Source organism: Phymastichus coffea, unplaced genomic scaffold (genome assembly GCF_024137745.1).
Source record: "Phymastichus coffea isolate CEN01 unplaced genomic scaffold, Cenicafe_Pcof_1.1 PCOF00037, whole genome shotgun sequence".
Taxonomy (NCBI): domain Eukaryota; kingdom Metazoa; phylum Arthropoda; class Insecta; order Hymenoptera; family Eulophidae; genus Phymastichus; species Phymastichus coffea.
Window position 1 is genome coordinate 1,035,001 of NW_026706848.1, and position 25,421 is coordinate 1,060,421.

At 37.5% G+C, this 25,421-nt stretch overlaps 1 protein-coding gene across 9 annotated transcripts in view; it reads right to left on the minus strand.

Annotated features, from left to right (window-relative positions):
• The window catches only part of LOC131663661 (glycogenin-1), an 895,804-nt gene that overhangs the window by 241,042 nt on the left and 629,341 nt on the right, over window positions 1-25,421 (minus strand). For all 9 annotated transcript variants that reach the window (XM_058934184.1, XM_058934188.1, XM_058934187.1 and 6 more), the window contains one exon: window positions 12,006-12,186. In XM_058934184.1, the coding sequence (XP_058790167.1) occupies window positions 12,006-12,186 (181 nt within the window). The remainder of the gene's footprint in view (window positions 1-12,005; window positions 12,187-25,421) is intronic.

Below are 25,421 nucleotides of genomic sequence, written 5' to 3' on the forward strand. Positions count from 1 at the left end.
CCACGTAATTAAATGAAAGGTGAAGATATTTTTTTTTGGTCTCAATTGGCGCCATGTTTCGTTATTGCTGTGTCATTCTCAAACATAAAAAACAAAATTTTTTGACATTATTATACCAATTCCTCGTCCACTTACCTAATTTTGAAATGTCAAAAAAATTTTTGAAAAAATGGTGGACTTTTGAAAAAAAATTCATAAAAGTTTTTTTTTTATTAATGCAAAAGAGTTATTAAATAATTTGTTAAAACAAAATCCTTTAGGTTTGTCGACTAGCTAATTAAATTTCTTTTAAAATGGTATATTTTTTTTTTCAATAGCTTCAAAACTCGCTGAGTAATTAGTGGCGCCAATTGGGAAAATCGAAAAATTGAGTTTTTGAGAAAAACGCGTTTAAAATTTGCGGTATAAAATATATTATTTTTTAATAGAATTTTTTCATACTTACAGCTACTAATCGACTTTTGCACTATTCAGCAATGCCTGCTCCATAAAGAAACCCTTCTTTTTCTTCGAAATGCTGATTTTCAGATGCAGTTTTCCTTTTTTTGACCAATCGAGCTTCCTTGGATGCGCTCTCCGTTCTGATGTTTTGCTGTGTTACTCGTTCAGCGTCGGTGTTCTTGGCGTAAGTGGCACTGGGCAATCCAATTTTGAACTCCAGGCACTTCATCATCTTCAAAACTGCATTGAATCCGTCATTAAAAACTACGGCAGCTATATAAGCAGCAATTTCCACGGTCTTTGCGTCACAATGCAAGTGTTTTGGTGCTAAACGCCACACGAGCGCATTGAAACTCTCGTTAGCGTTTTGAGTGTAGCCACCTAAACAACTTTCCAATAAATTATCTTTGGAAAGATCTTGGTAGATTGGAAGAAGGTGTTTTTGAACGTCCGGATGCAGTGGCAGAGGATGTTCATAGACGTTTGTTCCAATACATTGTGAGGCTTGCCATTCGCACCAACTGTCTACTCCAGCAGGGCATTTTTCGTGCTGCGGGTTCTCGTCAGTTGAACACATGTGGTAGTATGTTGCTATTATAGCTTTTTTCATGTCTTCAACGGAGTTATCATTTCTTCTGATCGCAAGTCCATAATAATTGGTTAACTTTTTGATGAGCGCATCGGTGAGCTTTCCTTTTCCGCCAAGTTTTTCACTTTTTTTCAAATTTCGCAAACGCGTACCCATTCGTTTCTGAACGTGTCCAATGCACTCACATTTCTTGATAATGCAGTCTTCTCCATAAGGATTTATTTTAAGTATAGCCAAAAAAGTCTTGGAGTCACCATCACCGATGTAAATAGTGTACATGACGCCGTAATACTCTTGCGATCTCAAAAACATTTCGACGACTGCATCGACCTCCATTTTGCCAGCGGATCCGGCGTGGTTTGCGCTGCATTCGTCTGCGTGCTCTTCATACCAGTCCAAATATTCTTGTGTGTCTTTTTTGTATTTACATGTTGCGCACGCTTGACATAACGAGCTTTTCACGACTAAATCAATGATTTTCCCGCTCTTGTATGCAATCAAAGTGGTGACACCAAGTTTTGATGAGAAACTACGCTTTTTCCACGATCCATCGCCTGAAACTTTTAACTTGTAGAAGTGGCCTGTAATTTTGTTCGTTGAGCTTCTTCTCCTCTTCAATAGCACTTTGGCTACTACTCATAAAACAGATCTTCGACGCTTGATGTATATACTCCAATATGCCATCATATACCTTTTTACTTAATCCTTCACCAAAGTCCATCAAACTTGAGAATAAATTGAGGCCTTTCAAGCCTACTCCTAAAAGTCTCATCACAAACACTATTCTACGATTGACTTCGAAGCCGTTATTGATGAAAGGGCCAGAGTTCACTTGAGTGTCACTACATCTATACGAAATCACTAGTTTCCAACCGAGACCGCGATGCCCAGCCTCCTTGAAATTCACCCCTCCTTTGCATTTTTTGCAGCACAGTAGTTCACTTAACACGGTAAAAACTGTCACAAACTCGATTATGCGGTACCGATGATCATAGTCAATCGAAACATCATCAGTAGATGCTGCTGACAATTTTCGGGCACTTGCACTAGCACCTTTTGGCTCGCTCGTTTCCGTTGTATGCTGGTTTCCTTGAAAAGAACGCTTGCGTTCTGATGCTCGATACCTCCCAGCCTTTTCACCTTTAGGGTAAGACGACATTTTGCACGCAAAACAGCAGTGAACTAATCGACAGCTACGAGAATACTGAGCCAACTGTTGTAAAACTCTTCGAAATAAACCTTTCTACCTATACTTTTAGTTGGCTTAGAGTGTAGTAATTCTCTTATTTACACAAGTATACGCACTAATACAACCAAAATTGGAATAGAATCTGCCATAGTACAATTGCGAAGCATCTCGAAGACCCAAACTCAGCGGGGCACCTATTGTATTCGAGCGCGTACCTGCCTACCTGCGCCGCACTCCGGCAGCGCGTCGCACAACGTTAAAGAAAATAGCTATAGCATCGAAACCACTGCGAATTTCACTTTAAAATTTTAACAGCATACTATTGACATGTTATACTATCGACTTATGTAATAAAAAAAAATCGATTTTTCGATCGATCTATACGAGGATACCCCCTTAAATCTTATATTTTCATGGCCAACAATTTTTTGAGCTTGCAATGCCCATTTCCGTATATCTCGATCATGCACTATCGTACCAGCTGCAATAGCGGCTTTTAAATTATCAAACGTATATTGGCAAATTTTTTCTCGGTAAGTTCCATTTTTATTAATTGTTTTCGCTCAACGTTTAAGTTGACTTATAGAAGAAACTTTTTTGAATCTATGTTGTACAGTATCCAGTTTTAAGTTTTTGTTTTTTCCGCTCCTCCAAAATTCTACGGATCTTTGTTTATAATCAAATGTGATTTCTTTATCATCATTTGTGCACTGATTTGTTGGTGTAAAATCAGGATCAGGAAAGTGACGTTGAACTTCATCTTCGATTATTTTAGCATCAGTATTTTTATAATCTTCATGAAAATCTAACGTCTCTTCAACAATCATATCGATATCATTAAACTAATACACGGCATCTATTAATATTTCTTTCAACTTTTCTGACAATTTAATTTCTTTGAAATTAATCTCGCAATCTGGTATTTGTAAACTTTGAAGATATGCTAGTAATAAATTGACTACGTTCAAAGGATTGATCTTCATGTTTTAATCTAAAACAAAATCAAGATATAAATACTCTTTTTTGCAGTTGAATAATTTTACAAAAGACAAAAGAAAACCCAGTCTATAGATAGAATTCGATCATACGTTTTTAACAGTTATATTTCACATGTTTACAAATTAAAATATTTGAATAAAATTATATATGATAAGTGACGTAAATACTTACGTAGTAGACAAAAACTTTTCTTCTTGTTATGTACTATATTTTTGTGTTTGGGAAATTTGTGTGTAAATATAGAAATAAGTTTATTTATAAATCCAGGACTATAAAAAAACTTTTTAAATACTTGACTTTTCTTCAACTACTATGAATAATGAAATATGTATCGGATGTATTTCCACCCATTAAATTATCAGGAAATAAAAGATACGTTTTGGGTTTAGTAGAATTTTTGACATTCAACTCTATACCCAATATAGATATGAATAACAATAAATTTTACGTTGGTGATAAACCACCTGTAATCTTACCTCTGGCTAGTTATGAAATTGAAGATATAGATAAATTTCTTCGTAAAACCTTAGAGCCTGAAATAACAGTGAATCTGAAACCGAACAATAATATCTTACGTTGTGTAATTGAAAGTTCAGAAGATATCGATTTCCGTCCGCAAGATTCCATTGGTCGAGTACTGGAATTTGCACGGCGTAAACTAGAAAAAAACAACTCTCACCATTCGGATCTTCCAGTACAAATTTTCAAAGTAAATGCTATGAGAGTCGAGTGTAACATTACCTCAGGAGCATATACGAGGTGTGTTCAAAAAGTAACGAGAATTTTTAAATTTCGCGGGTTTGGAGAGTCCGCTGGTATAAAATTTTTTTTTATTATGTTGGTACACATGCTCCTGAAGTACGATAAAATTTTCAGCAATATTCATTGCTTACTTTTTAAGTGGCAGCCGCTAACGTTAGACGTGTTTTTCGAGCTCGGCGATTTTCGTTTGTGAAAAAAAATGGATCAAAGAATTTGTATTAAATTTTGCGTAAAAAATGAAATAAAGTGTAGTAAAGTTTGTCAAATGTTAACAAAGGCATATAGTGAGTCTGCTATGAGTAAAGCAAGGATTTATGAGTGGTATAAACGTTTCCAAGATGGCCACGAAAACGTTGAAGATGACGAACAACCCGGACGCCCAAGCACATCAACAACCGATGAAAACGTGAAAAAAGTGAAAGAAATGGTTATGAACGATCGCTGAATCACAATCAGAGAAGTCACTGATGATGTTGGCATATCAGTTGGCTCATGCCATCAAATTTTTTCGAATGTTTTGGGTATGAAACGTGTGGCAGCAAAATTCGTTCCAAAATTGTTGAATTTCGAACAAAAACAGCGGCGAATGGAAGTTGCTCAGGAGTCGCTAAATGAAGTCAATAACGATGCAGAACTACTAAAACGTGTTATAACAGGTGACGAAACATGGGTTTACGGATATGATGTCGAAACTAAGGCTCAATCGTCCCAGTGGAGGCATTCTGGATCGCCAAGACCGAAAAAGGCTCGACAAGTACGGTCGAATGTGAAGGTTATGCTCACTGTGTTCTTCGATTTTAATGGCATAGTGCATTATGAATTCTTGCCACAAGGTCAAACAATCAATAAGCAGTACTACCTACAAGTTCAACGTCGTTTGCGTGAAGCAATCCGAAAAAAACGCCCGGATTTGTGGCAAAACAATTCATGGCTTTTGCACCACGATAATGCGCCTGCTCACACTTCATTGCTTGTTCGTGAATTTTTGGCCAAAAACGAAACTGTAACGATGCCTCAGCCTCCATATTCGCCAGATATGGCTCCATGTGACTATTTTCTATTTCCAAAAATAAAGAGAACATTAAAAGGCCGTCGTTTTACAAGCATAGATGACATTAAAAGCGAATCGCTGAAAGAGCTAAAAGCTATTACAAAGATCGAGTTTCAAAAGTGTTTCGAGGATTGGAAAAAGCGTTGGCATAAGTGTATTGTATCCGAAGGGGACTACTTTGAAGGCGACAACATTAATGTAGATGAATAAATAAATATTTTTTTCATAAAACGAAAATTCTCGTTATTTTTTGAACACACCTCGTATGAATGGGAGTAAGGTTCACGATATTCATGAATTTTTTCCTGCAGTACCACCTGGATATAAAATTATCGAAGTTCCTTCAAATGTGATTTATCTCCCAGTTACCGTAAAGTGTATAGATAATTTACAATTATACATCGTTGACCAAGACGAAAATTTAATAAACTTTCGAGGTGAAGTGATAATAATTAGATTACACCTGAAAAGTACATGATGAGAATCGTTTACAATTTAAGCAGTAGTGGTGGCTATATAAACAGTAAAATATACAAACCAACGATCAGTCGTTGATTGAAAGTAAAAGCGATAACACGGCGAATTCCGAGTGTCAATCGTCATCGAAAAGCGAAAGGATTAACACATCAAAGCATAAAGTTCTTAAAAAGTCTCGGCTTAAAAGTAATTTCTAGTGGAAAGTAAATTTCATTATTTTTTGCTGCTTTCAACGAAATAATGGAGAACGTTCTAGAAATACAGTCACCCGTCACAATTGATGAATCCTTGGCTCATTATGAGATTCAGACTCATCAACTGTACTTCAATACATCTTTCAAAAATAGCGATGAAATTCACATATCAATCCAACATTGAGACCTGTGTCTTTTACGTATTTGTGGTAGATTGTGCGATGATAAGAATGCAGACTTAACGAATACTCTATTAGTGAACAATGCCATCTGTCACTTGTTTGAGGAAATTAGGTATGAGCTAAATGCGATAGAAATTGATAAATGTAAAAACGTTGGTCTAACAACTATTATGAAAAATTGGCTATCACTTAATTCAAAACTTAATTGGATTACTGAAAATGCCGGATGGATAACAAAAAATGGTCAGAAAATAATCAACGACGAAGGATATTTTGATGTCACTATTCCTTTAAACTTCATTCTCGGATTTTCTGAAGATTATCGCAAAGTATTAGTAAACATAAAACATGAACTAATTCACACACGATCAAACAGTAATTTAAATGCCGTTCATCCAAACAACAAAATTAAAGGAACAAGAAACAATCGATATGTTCAAGATCGATATAACACGCATCGAATGGCTTATGCCATACGTTACTGCATCGAATACTCAAAAAATTCGTCTACTTGATTTTCTGAAAAGAGAAAGAAGCATTTCAATGAGTTTTCGTAGTTGGGAATTATATGAGTATCCAATGCTACCTATGAACACAAGTCATATATGGACAGTTAAAACTGCAAATCAACTGGAAAAACCACGTTATGTCATCTTAGCTTTTCAAACTAAACGAAAAAATATTTCAACAGTTAATGTAAGCCTATTCGATCATTGCAACATTAGTAACGTGAAACTTTTCCTCAACTATGAGTGTTATTCGTATGGTAATCTTAATATTGACATAAATAAGCATGAGTTTGCAATGTTATACGACATGTATGCCCATTTCTAGAAGGCATATTACGGTAAAGACTCTGAAAAAATTATAAAAAATGCTAAAAAAATCTACTTTCATAAAACAAGTACCACTCATTGTCATTGATTGCTCTAAACAAAATTAGACATTGAAGAACTCTGCAGTAGATGTTCACTTGCAATTTGAAACAAGGGAAAATATTCCTGAAGGAACTTCACTACGTGTGCCGGTAGTCGATGGAGGTACCGTATAAAGCGGGAAGAATTAATCAAAGGTATTTATATAATAATTATATTATTTTATTTATTAATTGAAATTAATTTCAATATTTTTTTCTAGCAGGTGTAGCGAGATAGCTGTTTGACAACGACAGCCCTCCGAAAAGAAGCAGGACATTGCCATTGTTCGCTCCCCCTAAAAGAAGAAAAATTGTATGCGAGCTGGATGAAACAACGGTGATGCTGTTAGACGACGACGAATACTCATTATAAATACATATATAAATTATATAATTTAATTGTTATCAATAAAATTTAATTTTATCAATTTATTTTTATTAATAAAACGATTTTATTTAAGAAAAAACAATGTATATATTTGCTATTACCCCCCCCCCCTCTACTCTACTATTTCATAAATTAATAATACTTAAAAATAATAAATAATAATAAATTAATAATAAATTCATAATAATATATAAAAATGCACTCACCAAGACAGGCGAGCACGGCGATGGTGTATCTCGTCGACAAGCACAGGCATCGGATTTGCAGTATGTATCAATGTGTTGCACACACACACCCACGATAACGTGTGATCTTAAAATACGTGCACACATACGGATGTACTCGCGGCGTGGGGACGCTGTAGTCTAGTCGCTTTTCGATTGTGTGTACCCAATATACGTAATATGAGATACCAAGAGCTAAAAGCAACCGTGGCTCACTTGTTAGAGGCTACGGTCTATCGATCCATAGGGCGCGAGATCGATTCCCCGTGGTGTCTGCTCATTTTTTTTTCACTAAATCTGTGCATTACACGTAAATCAATTGCGTCAAATTAATTAAATTCAATTAAATACATAAATTTATATTAATATTTAAAACGCATTTCATATTGGGCGGGCGGGCGGGGGGAGGGCTCTTGTGCATTATCTAACAGTACTGATCTGATAGCTCATACGCCTTAGATTACAGAGGAGGCGGCGGCGGTGGTGTCTGGTCTCATAGACCTTAGGAGGAGAGGGGGCGCGCGCCGTCTGATCTAAGAGTACTGATCTCATATATCATGTACTTTAGATCACTGATCTGAGGTCCCCCCATGATCTGAGGTTCCCTTGATCTGTGGCCTGCCTAGTTTTTCTACTTATCCATATCTAGGTGATCCTTAAGTAGATTAATAATTAATAGATTAATACCCAAAAATGTATCTCTTGTGGGATCTGACAACCTCACAGAGCAAAACTGTAAGAGCTGAAGACTTCACAGCCACGATAACGCCTGTGCAATTGTGCACGTTTTAGATTTGAGCTTTTGAGAGACAAAAGCCAATTATCCATTTTATAAACTAATTTCTTATGTGTAAAGTATAGATAAAAGTGAATACATACATTTTATAATAAATAATACATAGATAGGTACTCAAAGAACGCCCAAAAACCACTACGCATTTTTTTGGGTATTACTTTACAACCGAAATGTGATTAGACAGTAATATTCTATTACGACAGCATCTTTAGCATACATATGCTCTATCTGGCTTTCCCCAGTCGATAGTACTTGAATTTTTCTGGTAGACGGTAGAATATCAGCACAAGTTTGAACGGCCCTTACTCGATGCGCAAGTCTCCGCTATATGGTTTTCCTGTCGTGAGTTTGCGAAACTCGATGTTGCCTGTTAGCTCGTATTTACGAATATTCTTTACTTACTAACGTTTTCTACAATATGATTAAAATGTATGTCCGTATTTTCTATGATTAGAAGAAAAGTAAGGTCCTGAACCGATGCTGAAAATTCTTGAATATAGCAATCACATGTAATTGATTGCGTCAAACAAAATGAAACTCTAATGAGCGCTGCCGTAGATATACGTTTAAAGTTTGACAAAAGGAAATATTCCTAGAGGACCTATACCTTACTATCTCATTTAGCACGATTGCATTGTTCAGTATAATCCAGTACCTAGAGATGTAAAATAATGCATAAAGAAGTAAGAGGTTCATCTATTAGTTAGCAATTCATCTTTCTGTACGCAGCACAGTCATCACTAAAATACAGTACGGAATAAATAAAAGGCTTCATGGTATGCTGTAAAACTTACACTGTGAAGAAATTGCCGATATTATCGCTTACTTACGATAAATAACTACTCGTACGAATATTTAAACCATCTATTACATATCGCCAACTAACAGAAAAGTGCAAGCGTCATAAAATGTTTTTCTAGAGTTTTGCTATTACAGGTTGTAATAGAACATTGGTATTTTAAGATACGCTCAAAGTTTCCACTAAACTTTTCTTCTCCGGTGATCTGAAGAAAATTTGTCTAGAATGATTCGATTTTATAGTTGTAAATTTAAAGAATATAGGCTTTTCTTTTGTCGAATACTGTTTAAGGTTACTTACCGTATTTCGAAACTACAATAGTGGATAAATAATTACATCTGCGTGTTATAATGAAAATGCATGAAACAGATTTACATTAGAGGCAAGTGTATGAAGTAGGAATAGAGCGAAATGAAATGAAATCGTTCAAGGATTTCAATACTTATCTTTAAACAGAAGTTTTCTAAAATGAAGTATATTTTTTTTATAAGAAAAATTTGAATTTATAAACGTAGTTATTTCTTCATCTCTAAGCGACTAGATATTCCGATAAAATTTCTACAAGGGATTCTTTACGGAATTCTACATTTATATGTAAGATTCTATATTAGATTTCAAGCGAGATTTCTCGATAAGCTTGTTATTTACACAGTTGAGAGCTTACACTTTCAAGTAAGGATCAACAAAAATAAGTGCCTAGCAATTAGATATACTTGATTTCTTATTCTTTCCTTCTCTTATATCTTTAGATTTTGTTCTATATCTTTTGTTTCTAATGGAATTGATCAGCCGACAATATAAATATAAATTTTGCTCGCCGCCGCACACTATTGGAAAGGTAGTGATTTCGGGGGGTACGAATGCTTTCATAATTGAATAGAACACTGAGTGTGTGTGCTAATAGTGCGCGATATTAAGGAAAAGAATGCAGAAAAGCTTTATGCGCAGTGATATTCACGAAGTATCAATAATCGAATTTATTCAGATTCAAAAAAACAAAGAAAAAACAAAAGACTAAAAAAAGTATATACAGGGTGTAACTAAATTATAGAAACGGTCCTGTATTTTCTCAGGTAAAGTATTTTTGAAAAAGGTTAGGGTCAGGTCTTTCGTAACTTTTTGCAAGGAATTCAATGGTGACCTTGGATTTGACCTTGAACCTCATCTTCAAGGTTATTTCAAGATAAACTTTTTTTCAAATGGAAACCCCTCTTTTTCATAGTGGTAATTGAAAGAGCGGAAAATTTTACGTTCATATATGTATCGAGATCCAAGATCGAAGACAACTCTAAAGGTCAAATAAAGGTCAAACATATGTTGTCAAGTACCCCGAAGGGAATAGTATTTACCTCGTCCGCGCCGTTGTTACTGGGTAATGCTAAAAGTAAAAACCAAAACATTAGAAAATTAAGTTCGTGATTAGCGATCCCAAAAATTACTGTACAAGCTGTATATCCAACGATACTGATACTATGGGGATGTGACTTATAATCTACAAATTACCACAGCGTAAAATTTTTCATTGCCGATATCAAAAATAGATGCTTTCGTTTGAAAAAAATTTGTCATTTATGTCTTTTACTAATCCTGCGACATTTCCAGATGTTTTCCTAACCACTCATGTTTGACCTTTATTTGATCTTAGGGTTGTCCTTGACCTTGGACCTTGATACATATTTGAACGTAAAAATTTCCGCTCTTTCAATTACCGCTTTGAAAAAGAGAGGTTTCCATTTGAAAAAAAGGTGACCTTGAAATAACCTTCAAGGTGAGGTTCAAGGTCAAATCCAAGGTCATAATTGAATTCCTTGCAAAAAGTTACGAAAGACCTGACCCTAACCTTTTCCAAAAATACCTTACCTGAAAAAATACAGGACCTATTCGGTATTTTTGCTACACCCTGTAGGTAGAGTACGTTCACTTCATTTGATCAAACGGCGGCTAATTTTACAAATAATCTGCTCCATTGAATGATCGTTACTAATACTCGATAATCTGATCGAGCCGCGATTACGCACTGAATCCTAAGCTTGGCACAGGAGCCAGTAATTCTGCCAGACCACACCTATGTAAGTTCACACGCACCCGAACATGCAAGAGAGAGAGAGAGAGAGAGAGAGACAGACAGACAGACAGACAGAATAACTGGCACCGGCATCCAACCGCCACAGCTGATGCGCCTCCACTGACCAAGTTTGCACTGCCGCTACTACCTCACCTCACTGTTCCTGCCTCACCGATGAAACCCATGCACACCGGTATTGGGCGGCAGGAATTTGGCTAGGCGCAACACAGTAAATCACAAATAACCAAATAGCAGCCTTGTCTCACTCGCACGTCTGCACACCGGGTACGTATCCGTAAAAAGATGTGATAAAGCTCCGCACCACTTCTTTTCTTAACGGAACAAAATAAGTGCTTCACCAACAACAACAAAAAAACTACCCGCGCATACGCTCTTGACTCACTGTTGCTAGACTGCCGATCTTGTTGACCTAACCGTCGCGCGTCGGATCAGGATGCAACCCGCGTTTTATCTCTCTCGCCCTCTCGCATGTTTCCTCTCTGTGCCTGGTTGTTCTGTCGGTAGTTTCTGGCTCCACAAATCAGCCCGCACGCCGCACCTTAAACAGAGAAAATCAGGCATGAGAATGTGCATAAATACATTCTCAGCCCGAATGCAGCGAACAGAGCGAGTGAGAGCCAACGGAGAAACCGATGAGCCGGAATTCTTCGTTACTCTCTACGTCGATATTGTTTTGTAATCGTTTCCTAAAATATTAAAGACAAGGAATCATTTAAATATCGAAATAATTCTACTCGCGTAATTAATCGTTTTTTTCAATATAATACTCCAAATCTAGATGATAAATGATGTAATTAGAAAAAATAACATTTTAGCAACATTTATTATTAATTTAAATAGGTCTAACCATTAATTGTAAATCAGTAAGAAAATATCGATTTAAGTTAATTTAAATAATTGGAAATTACTTACTATAACTTGTGTAAGTTCGGGTTGTACATTTTCATGAAATATGCTCCACCACAATTGCAGAAATTGTTGTAAGTGATCAAAACCATCCGGTATTTCTATATTGCCATGAATTGAATCTACGCGTAACAGCCATGGTTTTGTAGTTCCAATAAAGTGTATGATTTTTATATCTCTCCAGTATCTATATTTGCAATAATCTTAGATTGTTATTGTAATTTTATGCTTTGTTTAATTAAGTAGATTTATAAATTATGTAACTCATAAATCTACTGTCTGTATTAAAAAAAAATACAGATTAAAAATAAAACTTAAAATATATAGTATAACAACATATGAGAAATTTCTCAGACTTTTTTCCATATTTATTACCATAAAAAATTTTGTAAAAATTAATGAATAACTTGTAACGGAGAGTCATGGTTCAGCCGGTATTTTCTTTTGAACACTTGTCGACGTATACGCACTCTTGTGCTTTCCTTGTTTGTTTAAAGTGCGGCGCAAGATAATTAGCAGAACCGAAAAGAACGTAGTATTAACGGAGTGAAGGGAAGGGAATGAAGAGCTAAAAGTAGAAAGAGAGATTTAGATCAAACGTTTATTATTTGACCTTGAGGTAGGCTTCAAGTTTAACATAACGCAATATAAAATAATTCAACGCAGAAATAATAAGAGATATAGAATTAAAGTTAACAAGAAAACAATGTCGAAATAAAAATAAATAAAACAATAAGAGGCGCAATAAGAACAGTGAATACAAATGAAAAATTTAACATTTAATATTTAAAAATTTAACAACTTAAAACTAAATGAATGTAAAAACGGGGCAAAAAGTCTTGCGGTCAGGGTGGATGACAGAGCAGATGAGAATTGTAAAAATTCAGAAATTCAAAACTCGGATTCACAATGAATTAACTGGTTGAATTTGAGATAAGACAAGGGAAAGCTTGGGCAGTCATGAGATTATGTAAGAAGTAGATAGTGAAAAGACGGGAAGTTAGCAGAGTGAATTGAAAGGAGGAAAATTATAGTTGAAATAGTTCCAGGTGTTTGAAGGTAGCTTGATGTGGAAGTGAAGGCAGAGACATTGAAGGGGAGGGAGAGTCGCAGTAGTTTTAGGAGAAACGAGGAATTTCAGAGAGACTCTGACTTATATAACTCTGTAATGCAGGGCTAGTTGTTCGAGTACCATGAAAAGAGAGAAAAGTCAGGATTTGAGTTCTATGTACATGGTCATGTCGAAATCTGTAATGGATAATTGATTGAGCAGATACATACCACAAATGAAGAAGGAAAGTGACACAGGAACAGTGTGGCCAGGTGATCCCTTACCTGGAGCTTGGGCTGGTCGTACCGGCGGCAGAGTGTTTCCCATGCCTGTCTGTAGTCGCTGGCGACGGAGCGGAAAGGGCACTGATCTTCAGATACATGATCTTTGACGCATCGCCCACCGAAACGTTGTCGTGGATGAGGTCGATGAATATGTCGCGGAAGGACTCCCAGTTCTCCGATTTCCCGCTAAAGGTGGGCAACTCGAGTCGGGGCAGCTTCGCCTGGGGAAGGTCACCCCCATCAACCGCTGCCGCCGTCGATCCGGCTGGAGTCGAGGTGTGCTCGGACGCCGCAGCGATTCGGGTTTTGTGGTCAAGCAGTGTACTGCGACTCTCCGTATAGAGCTCTTCGGCAGTCGGATAGGTGTCGCTTGACAGATAGTCGCAAGCCTCGTCTTCACCCATTGTCAGCATGTGGCCATGGTTCTGATTAAAGTTGCGCCAGTAGCCTTCCAGAAGCTCCAGGTGCGTGTCGATGGTCCCCATCGTCCAGCTGTCTGCTGGTGTCTCGGCGACCTTCTCTGCCGATCTCTGGATCGCCTTCTTGAGCTCATGTTGAATGAGAATCTGTCAAGAGCATGAATCGGCTTAGTGTATGTGCCAGATAGGGCGAACCGCACGATTAGCCATCTTTCGCCGGAGGTCGACCTTTCGGCTCGCGGCGACGGTACGCTGAGACGAGCGAGTTCGGCCCAGGTTAATGGTCGGTCGAGCACAGACGACCCAGCCTGGCTCGGAGGACCTGATGGCCCGTTGCGCGCTCGCCGACTCCGTGCGCTCGTCCGAAGCGTTCGCTCAACTAGTTCGCAGCTCCTGTGCGTCCGACGAGATGGTCTGCTCTGCCGCACCGACCGAGAGAGTCGCGGCAGGGGGTCAGCCGATCGCAGCGCTCAGACATCGTCCCGCGGCACGATAGGCACGCTCTGATGTGCCGAACGCGACTGGTGGAGGAGAGGGGGGAGCGCTGTCGCTGCTTCGTCGTGGTAGTAGGGGCGGCATCCGGGCCCAACATGCGAGGAGGCTTCTCGGTGAGTCATGGCTCGCATTTTCACGATCCTCGGGTGGTTTTCCTCCGAGCCGCCCGCGCCGCTGGACCCGTTCCCCTCACCCGATCTGGCTTGACACAGAGTCGCCTCTCGCACCGGAAGAGATCGCCTGCGGCGGCCACCCACCGCGGCGCCCGCTGATGGCGTACGTTGCCGTCGTCGGCGCTGGTGCCGTCGTCATCGGCGGCCGCCCGCCGTGACGCCCGTGGATCGAGTTGATGGTTGACAGAGACGTAAACGCGCCGCACGACACTCGTCTGCCATTGCGTAAAGTTTGGTGGAACTCACCGTGAATCCTTTTCGGCGTATCCGGCTCGAAGGACCAAAATGTTTACTGATAGTGAAATGAGAATGCGGGTTGATCGAAATGGCACTTTATTTCTTCTTGAGCGAAATCTTACAGGGGAGCTTACAACTCGGGCCTCACCGACATAGAGGTACAAAGAACTACTAACTAAGATGGACGTGGCCAAAGAAAGGCAGCGGGCGCGACGTAGTGGGGCTTCGAGCTCCGACCCCCACCCCCTCTTCTCGTCCCTTTTCCTTCTCGAGAAAGCGCCCTCGCTGGTCACTTCCATCAAACAATTACTTTCAAGTAGCGTACAGTCGCTGAAGATTGATTCTGTACCTCCCGTTCAAATAGTCAAATGAACTTGCACGATGTGACAACGCCGTACAGAAAAAAGCCGAGTTCCGCTATGCCAACTGCAGATCATTTATCGACCAATCAATAATAAATGATAAACGTTAATAATGAATTTTTTGAGCAATCATAAGAAAATTATTAAATGTAATGCCTTATTAAAAAATATTTTGGACTAATACCTTGAATACTTATTTACCCAAATATGAAAATATCCAACGAAACGTGAATGAAGCGTAAGTGTGTTTGTTTATTTATGCGATTCAACAAAGAATCACTCTAAAATTCCTTTCATTTTTTAACAAATGGTCATTTATTGACTGAAAACCTTTGTAAAAGTGGAGCATTATATATTGCGGTTCTGCTTTTAATCTATGAAAATTCGATTAAAAGATAATTTAGCTTTTTTTTAATCACTGAATAATTTTTTGGTATCCATATAATGAAATTAACTTTACATTAATATTACTAGTAAGGATCCTTTCCAGGCGTTGAAGTCATAAAATGATCATATCTTAGAAAAAACAAATTTTACCATGCAGTTAATAAATTAAATACATTGATGACTTATATCATATATTGAGAACAAACACATATGAATTAAGAACTCCAATACTTCAAAATTTAAAACGAGTTTACAATATTCTACATTTTGGTAATTGTATTTTAAAGAATTTTAAATTTTTGTAAGGACATATTTTTCAATAAGTTTTAGTTGACAATCGACTTTACATTAACATTATTCCTTAACCCATTAAGTGGCAAACGTCCATGGCTGCAATGCTTCGATTTGACATTATGCCATTCGTACAATTCTCAATAGATTTGGATGAAATTTGGTTTCCTTATGTTTTAGTGTATGCTCTTTCGAAAAATCACCAAGTTTTTTTGAAAATCTTGACAGAAAAAAAAATATGACCGATTTTTTCGAAAAAATTCCAAATTTTTTTTAATTTTTCTCCAAATTTCGCTCTGCTGAAAAGAAATGGACCGTAAAATAGGCTCCCTAAATAATTTTTTTCGCGACATGGGACAATTATCTTTCAAGCGCATTTGACTTTATTAAAAAATGTTGATTAGAAAAAAAAATATGGCGGTTTTTGTATCGTAGTGTAATTTAGAAATTCATGATTTTTTTACTCGAAAAATATCAACTTTTGAAAAAAATATTATAGAACAAAAAGTGCTTAGAAGTGGTCAAGAAACATGTGAGAATTTTTTTAAAAATAAAAAATTGAAAATTTTTGAAAAATTTTATAATAATTAAGTTTCTCTCTAAACATGTTTTTTTAACAATTCTTAGTGATTTTATGGCTGGTATGTATTTGAATTCAACCGAAAATGTAACGGAAATACAATCCAAGTTTTGCGAATTTACGCAGCTAAATAAAATTTTTTAAATTAAAAAATCTCCACTTTATTAGTTTTTTTGTTTGTATTTTTGTTTGTATTTTTGTATTTTGTAATTTTTGTTTTTTTGTATTTTTTTGTATTCAATTTTTATGTTTTTAGAAATATTTCTTTTTGACAATCATTTGTTACCAATTATTTACTTGTGTAAATTAGCAAAGCATTGACTACAATAATACTTTTGTTATGTGTATCCTAATAGACACACATGTTGTTAGTGTCTTTCTAGCAAACGAGCGACACTATAACTCGATGTGGTGTATTGCTGCATACATGAGACCCCGCTCACTTAACGCTCGCTAGTTAATTATTAAATATATTTTAATCGTATAAGTATATTTATAAAAAAATCAAATAACTGGAATATATATATATGTATATAGGGGTTCTTTATAAAGTTCGAATTAAAGTTTACTCGGGAATTTTAGCAGCTTGGAACCGAGCTTGTCGAAATATCGTAGACGTACGGTTTATCCCGTACGCATGCATATCATGTTATCCGGGGACGTGCTTAATTTCTAAATACTTAGTCAGCGTAGGCTATAACGCTATGTAATTGAGAAGATCGCGTTACTCTGGCGCGACCGGTATTTATGATAATAAACGGAAAGAGTCGCGGAAGCAAAATACCGAAGCCAATATAATTAAAAATTTAACGAACGCATACACGTCTACATATATATATATATGTATATATATATATATATATATGTAGTTATACACAAAATGAATATGCGGAAATTTGCCAAATGGTAATTAATCCAAATATTGTTATTATTATAGAAAAATAGGTAAGAAGAAAATAAGTTTACATTAATGAACCTTGAGTTACTTACTTGTTAGAAGTTTATTTATTATTATTATTAGTAGGTTTGTCCTCGAAATTATATAGTTATAATTGTGTATATCGTCAAAATATTCGTCCAATGAAATATAATCCTTTTATTTTTGTTGGTCCTTTATAATAACTGTTATCCTTGTACAAGTAATTATGCTGTAATCGACCTGAACGTACGCCGTATACGTATATATATATATATATATATATATATATATGTGTGTGTGTGTGTGTGTATTTTATAATAATGCGTTAATAGCTGATAGCAAGGATATGAATATACTGATTTGATGAATTTAACAATAAATAAAAACTGATTGACAAAAAAATCTGAGATTAAAACTATATGAAAGAAGCTGAATAAAAACTGTATGTATATCTGAACGGAATACGTCTGCTCGTGATTAGCTCTGGCGCTAGACTGCCTTTGTCAGGCGTGGGCGATACAGTCATCCCACGCGAGAGTGTTACTACCGTCATCGCATTACTACGCGGCCGCCGAACTGCCTACGCGTGCTTAACGTGTACAATTAATACGCGCGGCGCGATTATACATAATACTAGTACATATAAGTTTTACATTACATATATCAGGATGAATTTTTAAAAGTTCTCACTTAACATCCTCCCCCCCTTAGAATGATTACCGTCCTCGGAAATTATATGTCCAATGAGAATGAGTAAACATGAATGATTAAGGATGACGAAAAAGGGTAATATATGTACTATTAAAATGGTTACTATTCGTGTTATATCATTTTTTATTATTATATATTTTTTTTTATAAAAGTAGGAGAACAGAAGAGGGAAGAAAAAAAAAGGTTTTTAAGGATTGGTGAGGTTAAAGGTTGGTAGCGTTTATGGGCATCGCTGCCAACTCGTCCAACATGTCTTCTAGGATGGTGGTGAATACTAGGTTTTGTCCCACGTATTCTTCGGGCTGTTCCGGTTCCACCCAGTCCTCATATTGACATTGACGTAGGTGGAGGTGGAAGCTACGTTTTTCGAAGGACTTGTCACATAGCCAGTGTTTCTTCCAATCCTTACCTATTTGCTTGTTGCATAGGTTTTTATGGGATTCGAAATCTCTTTTCATGACAATGCCTTTGCATTGTGCATGAAAGACATGCTGATTCTTGTTGTGTAGAGACAGGGGTACAATTCTCTCCAGTTCGTTCAATTTAGCCCCATATACCCTATGGTATAGTCGGACAGCCTCAGCAGCAGAACCTTTGGACACAAATCGCGCACTGCAAGTCAAATGGAAGTGCGAACCATATGTTGTGATAGGTGTGAAATACATATAGTCCAGAGTCCCACAGAGTGCCAAGTCTTTGAATACTTGTTCCCGCGAACAGTACATCGGGATTCGGAGGAATACCCGATGTCCAAATTCGTTTTCTCTAATCACAACTCTGGAAGAGTTGGGATTTAAGGACTGGATACTATCATTCAGGTAGTTGTTTAAGGCCGAATGATAGTCCGCGTGGGCGCAGTAGCGTATACGTAGGGACTTGTGTCCATCCAGTCGAGACTCTAATTGATGCAGTTGTTCGATAGGCCCATAAGTTAGAAGGTTTTGGACTACATCAGATTCCGCGGTTGTCCAAGGGAAGGTAATCACTAAGGTGTTTTCTTCTTGATGGTAGGGTGCTACTGTGACCCCTTTCATTAAGGCGTTCTCCTATTGGGCGTTGACATGATTATGTCCTGTAAAATTATGTCCATTTATAAGAAAATAATAGTAGGATAAGGATATACAAGGGAGACATTAGTAAGAGTTTTAAAGAGAGTATATGAATGAATGAATTTGTGAGTGATAAAGACAGTCTGTGAAGTCCGATTATATGATTATTGTCCTTTTACCCATTTTACATACTAAAATTTAAGGTAGAATAATGCAGGTTTTGATAAATGAAGATGTTCGTAACATTACGAAGCTATATAGAATTGCATATATAAAATAGTTCAAGTAAGAGAGGAGTAAAAAAAATAAAAAAAATAAAAAAAAATATTTTTCTTATGACACAGTTGTATCTTCTAAGTATTTTTCATCTTCCGAGTTGACCTCAGTCTCGATTTCTCCGTCAGTCATTTCCAAGTCTTGTTCGATGACCGTTCTTTGTGGACGGTCATATTCTGGATTTGGTTTCTTCCTGTATATTTCAGTAACGTCCATTTCATGTCCTATTCGTGATTCGGTTAGTGTATTAGAGGAGCCGGCGGCTCCGGTGTTTGTTATTTGTACCAATAGATTTGGCATGTATCTAGGTTTCTCCGACAGTCGTTCGAGTGAGTTTGATGTACGCCGTTTTTTGCTAACTTCACGTCGTTCGTTGTTAAATGCAGAATTATTTTTGCTCAACCGCAATGTCCTCTGGTATTGCCACTTGCAAGTATAGAAGTGTTCATCTTCTCGTTTTGCATCGATATAGTCGTCACATAACCAGCATAATATGGTTCGCTTCGCTTCTTGTTCGCGGTCTTTAGCGTATTGCGCACCATACTCAGGGTTACTGAGTTGTAAAGCTATGGTTGCATCCTTCTCATCATGGTATTGTACATACCCCAATGAAAGTCGTCCTCTATGGTCCCTTACTACTCTATGATATAGTAGTCGTCCAAATTCGGCAAAATGTTCGAAAAATTCAATTTCCCTATTTTGTTCCGGGACCGTCCAAGGTAGTCTACAAAATAATCTTTTTTTATTAACGGGTGTCTTTGGTTTTATTATTATACTTTTGTATATTCGAGATCTTAAGTCAGCTGAATATACGGCTTCCTTTCGGGAGGTTCCGGTAATGCCTTGCGCCAGCTTTCTAGCTTTTTCAGCCTGTTTGACGTCTTGGTATCGGCACAGTGCCAATTTCGTATCTGGTCCTGATGTACTTTCTATGGAGTGGAATTCTATAATCGTTCCTACAGATTCCAATTTTATGAGTAAGTCGCTCAATTTTATGTCGGTCGAATACAAGAATCTAATGCCTCTTGGATCTTCAATACTCGAGGCAAGCTGGTTATTCATTATGTCCAAGAAGAAAGCTAGGGCTAAAAAAAAATATACGGGTCCGTCCATACTGTTTCCATACACGAGATAAAGTCCGGTGCTAATGGTCCCAATTGTGTTAGTCAGTAGTTTAGGTTGTTACAGGGCTTTGTTTCGGAAGTCCCGATTTCATCTCTTGGTTGGTTAAGGGAAAGGGAATTTCGGGGTCGGGTAACATATTAGTAAGATTATGTCGAGTGACGTTAGTTGTTTCTGGCGTATTGGTGAAGGTAATCACAGTAGCAGGGTTCTGTTTTATGTCCAATTCATTAGTTTTCTTAGTATAGTTAGTACACGTTTCCCATTTCTTTGTTTTCCAACATTTATAAGTTAGCAAGAGTGTAGCAGTTAGGAATATAACTCCATTCACTCCTAACCCTCCGTAGATTAGATTCGAATGATAGGATGTAACTCGTTTATGCTCGCCTACTATTTCCATTTTGTCCATTATTTCAGTTAGTGTTCTTTCTTTATTTTTCCAGCCAACCAATTGAGGTGCCCATTTTATCGTTTCTTGTCGTTTAGGTGATGTTATTTGGAGGTTATCGGGGGATTCATTTAGTATGGGGTAAAGGAAGGATACATTGAGGGTGAGGTCCGGTTTGTAGATATATTGCTCTGTAGCACTTCTATCTATTTCGGTCATTAACGTTGCGTCAGTTGTGTGTCCTATACACCCTGGCGCTAATCTAATAATACCAATGCCCTCCATACGGACAGGTTCATCTTTATGACCCGGACAACTGATACGTAAGTTGTCGGGTTTTATCGCTGAAAACAACCAGGATCCGTCAGATTCGATGTAATTCCACTGCGTCGTTCGTTGTGTCCTAATTACTAAGTCACAATTATAGATTTCCTTTTGCGACGGTTGTAATAGCATTCGGACTTCACAATCCTGGTTGAGGTTAATGTCCAGTAGCGGCGCCTTGGTCGGGCAAATAAATGCATAATGTGTACTTATACATTTTTTTAGATTGGTATAGTCCAAACGCATATATTGTTTTAGGTCATTGTTCAGGGCCAGATATGGGTATTTGTATCTTATATAGGCTGAATTTCCTGTAGGCGTGTATGATTGCGGGACTAATATGGAATGCAACCTGTAAAGGTTATATGAGTTTCTGTCCACTAAGGGCAGATGCAAAACTATGAATGTCCGTCCTGATTTGTGAATTGCATCTACCTTAGAAATTTTTACAATCTCTTCTATTCTTAAATATTCTGAAGGTATCGGAAAATCCAAGTCATGATATGCGTGTTTGATATCAGAGGTTATTTGGTGTAGTACGTCGGCGGTAAGCAGGTCTGGGTGTATTCTACCCTCTCTGACATTATGTAATATGTCCAATAGTCTCCTGGATTCATCAATACAATGATCCAAACGCGCCTCTAGTGCTCTTCCGTAAGAATACAAGAGCATAATGTAGTCCCATTGCTTTCGGTCGTCCTCTACTTTATTTAGTACATCCGTAACTTGCGATTCTAGGCGTGTTATAATCTCGCTATGTTTGTCCATCATAGTATATAATTTGTCCATGCCGGTTAATATTACATGAGTTTTCTTTTCTACTAGGTTTGCCATAGTTTTCTGGTCTGCAAATAGCCGATCTATGTTTTTATTTATCTCATTAGTTTCGTCTTCCGTTACTAGTCCAAATAAGCTATGGCTAAGCGTACCAATGCCTCCAAAAGGCGTTAGACGTTTAGTTCTTATACTATGTGGGCTCCTTATTTTGGGCGGAGCAACACTGTCCATTGTTTTAGAAGCATAAATGACGTCTTCGTGCAAACTATTTAAAGTTTTCATTTTTAGGTCCAGTACTTGTTCTCCCAACGTATTGGCACAGGTCGCCATGTGTAGATGAATAACACATTTGTCATAAAATGAGCGGAAATCTACCGATTGTCGCGATTGTGTTACTAAATAAGCTATATCGAGAGCTATATAAACTTTCCAATCAGCTCTTTTCATTTTAATCTGGCTCAATTGTTCATAGTACAGTCCAGGATTATTGTCTAATTTTTCTATTGTATATGTTTCCTGTCCTTTTGTCCATAAGAAAGGTAGAAATAGCAACGACAGTAGATAGAATTGAATACACATATCGGTTAGTGCAAAAGAGGAGAAAAAAAAATATAGTAGGATAGTCCTGAAAATATATGTAATCACATGTAAAGAACGAAAACAAAAATACAGATTCGTCATAGAAGGGGAAAAGAAAGAAAAATTAAATAGGAGCAAAAAGAAGAGAAGAAAGGAATTTCAACATGTATAATAGTGCGACTAATAGTGATTAATAAATACATAATAAAATTAAAACAAAATATATATACTATAGTTTTAATTTAAGCTTGTCTACATGCTTTCTAATTCTTTTACCATTTGGCAATTCCAAAATAACATTTTTATGTCCTAGTATTTCAATAATTTTAAGAGGATTCTTATAGTAACTATCTGCCTTGCCTACGCGGGGCTCGTTTAAGACCCAGGCATAATCGCCTTTCTTACCCTTAAACATGTTTATTTTACTGTCATATCGTTTTTTAGATCGTACTTTCGCAGTTATTTGGTTCGTACCGGCAGCTAATTTTAGTTCCGATAATCTATTAACGAGGTCTATTAAGTACTGATTATAAGTACGCAGTTTTTCTTCTCGCGGTATCATCATTGGGAATCGAGCTATTCGTCCGTATACAAGTTCATGAGGCGTATAGCCCGTTGCAGCATGAACGCTGGTATTATAAGTAAAGACTGCGAATGGAACCAACCTGTCCCAATCATCGAAGTTTTCTGAATAAGTCCTCATAAAGTCCATAAGAGGGGCATGGCTACGTTCCAATGACCCGTTCGTTTGAGGCCTATATGCGGACGTAGTAAGGTGATTTACCTTAAAGAGGTGTAACAAAGATTCAACTATATCCGACAAGAAGCTCGTCCCTCGATCTGAGAGAATAGCCCTAGGGGCTCCGAATTGACATATCAGATGTCTAGCGAGCGCGTCGGCTATAGTAGTCGCCTTTAAATCCTTTATGGGTACAATGATTACGTATTTCGTTAGGTGGCATTGCATTGTCAATAAATGACAATTACCCCGAGGTGTCGTCCTCAGCTTGCCTACCGTGTCTATTGAGACCTTGTCAAAAGCTTCTATAGGAGTATCGGTGACAATCATCGGTTCATGGGTTTTATGTCTATTTATTTTCTTTTCTAGGCATTTCGGACATTTCCTAACATAGTCCAGTACATCATTTCTCATGCCCTGCCAATAATATCGGGCCCTTATTTTCTGATAAGTTTGGTTTACTCCCTTATGACCTCCTATTAAACTATCATGTAACGTTTTAATGATATTTGTTCTCTCTTCTTTGGGAGGCAAAGTCGTTTTCCCGTAACATACGGTAACCGTTATCGGACTACCTTCAAAGGCTCCGATCAATAGTTCCATTAACAAACCTGGTCCCAAATCATCTGCGTAATCACCTTTCCTAGATATACGGAAGCTATTAACCTTATCACGAATTAAGAGCTTCTTTAAATTAGCCAATCCGACCTTAATAGTTTCTACGCTCGTTGAGTTATAATATTTGTCCTTTACCACTACGGAGTAGATCTTATGTTTTTTATAATTTGTCGTCAAAATTTGTCCAATCTTAGGTTTTTTATTTTTCATATTACGTAGGTCAATAGCGCCTATCTCGCTTAATAATCTGGCTATTGCCGTAGTATTATCACAATCCCGTGAAATCAGATGTACTATGTTGTCTCTCTGGTAAGTTAAGCATTGTTGAGAGTTTCTCACATTATTTTGTAAAGCGAAATACCCAGGACCCAAAAGGGTTTCGCTATCTTCTGTATTTGAGGAACTAGGATTTTTATAATCACTAGATCTTTTATACTGACTTATGGGTCCCTTTGCGTTAGGCAGGATGAAAAAGAAGTCATCATCTATGGGAGCCTTCGAAAAATTCAATTCGACCGGGGATTGTGTAGTCTCGGTATTTACACTTTCCTTTTCTTCCGGTATTTCTTCGAGTCCCTTAAATTTAATATCCGTTTGTCCCTTATTTAATGGGGTACTTCGGCTTTTAGGTTCACCAATTTTCATATTAGGTGTCACCGATAGTTCTCGTCTCTGCAAAGGGATTAGCTCATCCCTTTCGTTAGATTTTTCACGTTCACTGATATGAACAGAGTCGTTGTCTGACGTTATTGTATCGCTCTGTGGTTCAGAATTTCTTTGTTCTATTTCGGATTCCACAGCATGTTGCGACAATTCCACTAATTTTTTTATTCTTCTTTCCATTTCTTCGTCCGAGTTTTCGTCACTGTATGGATCCATTTCTCCTAGCACATTCTGTAATTCAGGATCTACTTCGTCCCCATCAGAGAAGTGGCTAATTTCGTACGGTTCTAAATCTCTATTGTCCCAATAAAACGTCACGTCTTCGGCACTACGATGTCGTCTCAAACTCTCCTCGAACCTAGCACACGATTCTGCAAGTTCATTTTGAGTTAGGTTGGTCACGAATTCCTTTTCGGTAGAATCGTGTTTATTGTCAAAGACGTCGTCGTCATTAGTACTGTCAGTGTTATTACTCGTTTGAAGGCCGGTCACTTCAATATCCAATGATCCATCACTTTCGTCAGATTGCGACGTTTGTTGTGTACTCGATTCAGTATTTTCAACTAATGTTTTGTCCTGTATATTTTGAGCTGAATCTTCTAACCTTTCGGTTTTCTCCTGTTCCCTTAATCCAGTACGAGTAAAATCCGGAATCGGCGGTTCGCTTTCAGAACTCCCTTGTTTGCGTGTGTTAACGTCTGTTTCGTCTATACCCGTCGACGACATCATAGATCTCTGAAAAAATGTCGGGCTTTTAGTAGCGATCCTATCGGTTTCTACACTAGATTCGTCCGTTAGAGCCTCATAAGATCCTGCGGTGTCAACCTGACTCTGGATTTCTTGGACTCTCGGATGTTTTTTTATTTCAGGCGTCGTTAGAGGCGTATCTTTCCTCACCAGTGGCCTCCGGGAAATGTCAGTCCTAATTCCGCTTTCTCGGTTAGTCGAGGCATTACTCGAATTTTGACCTTGCGGTAT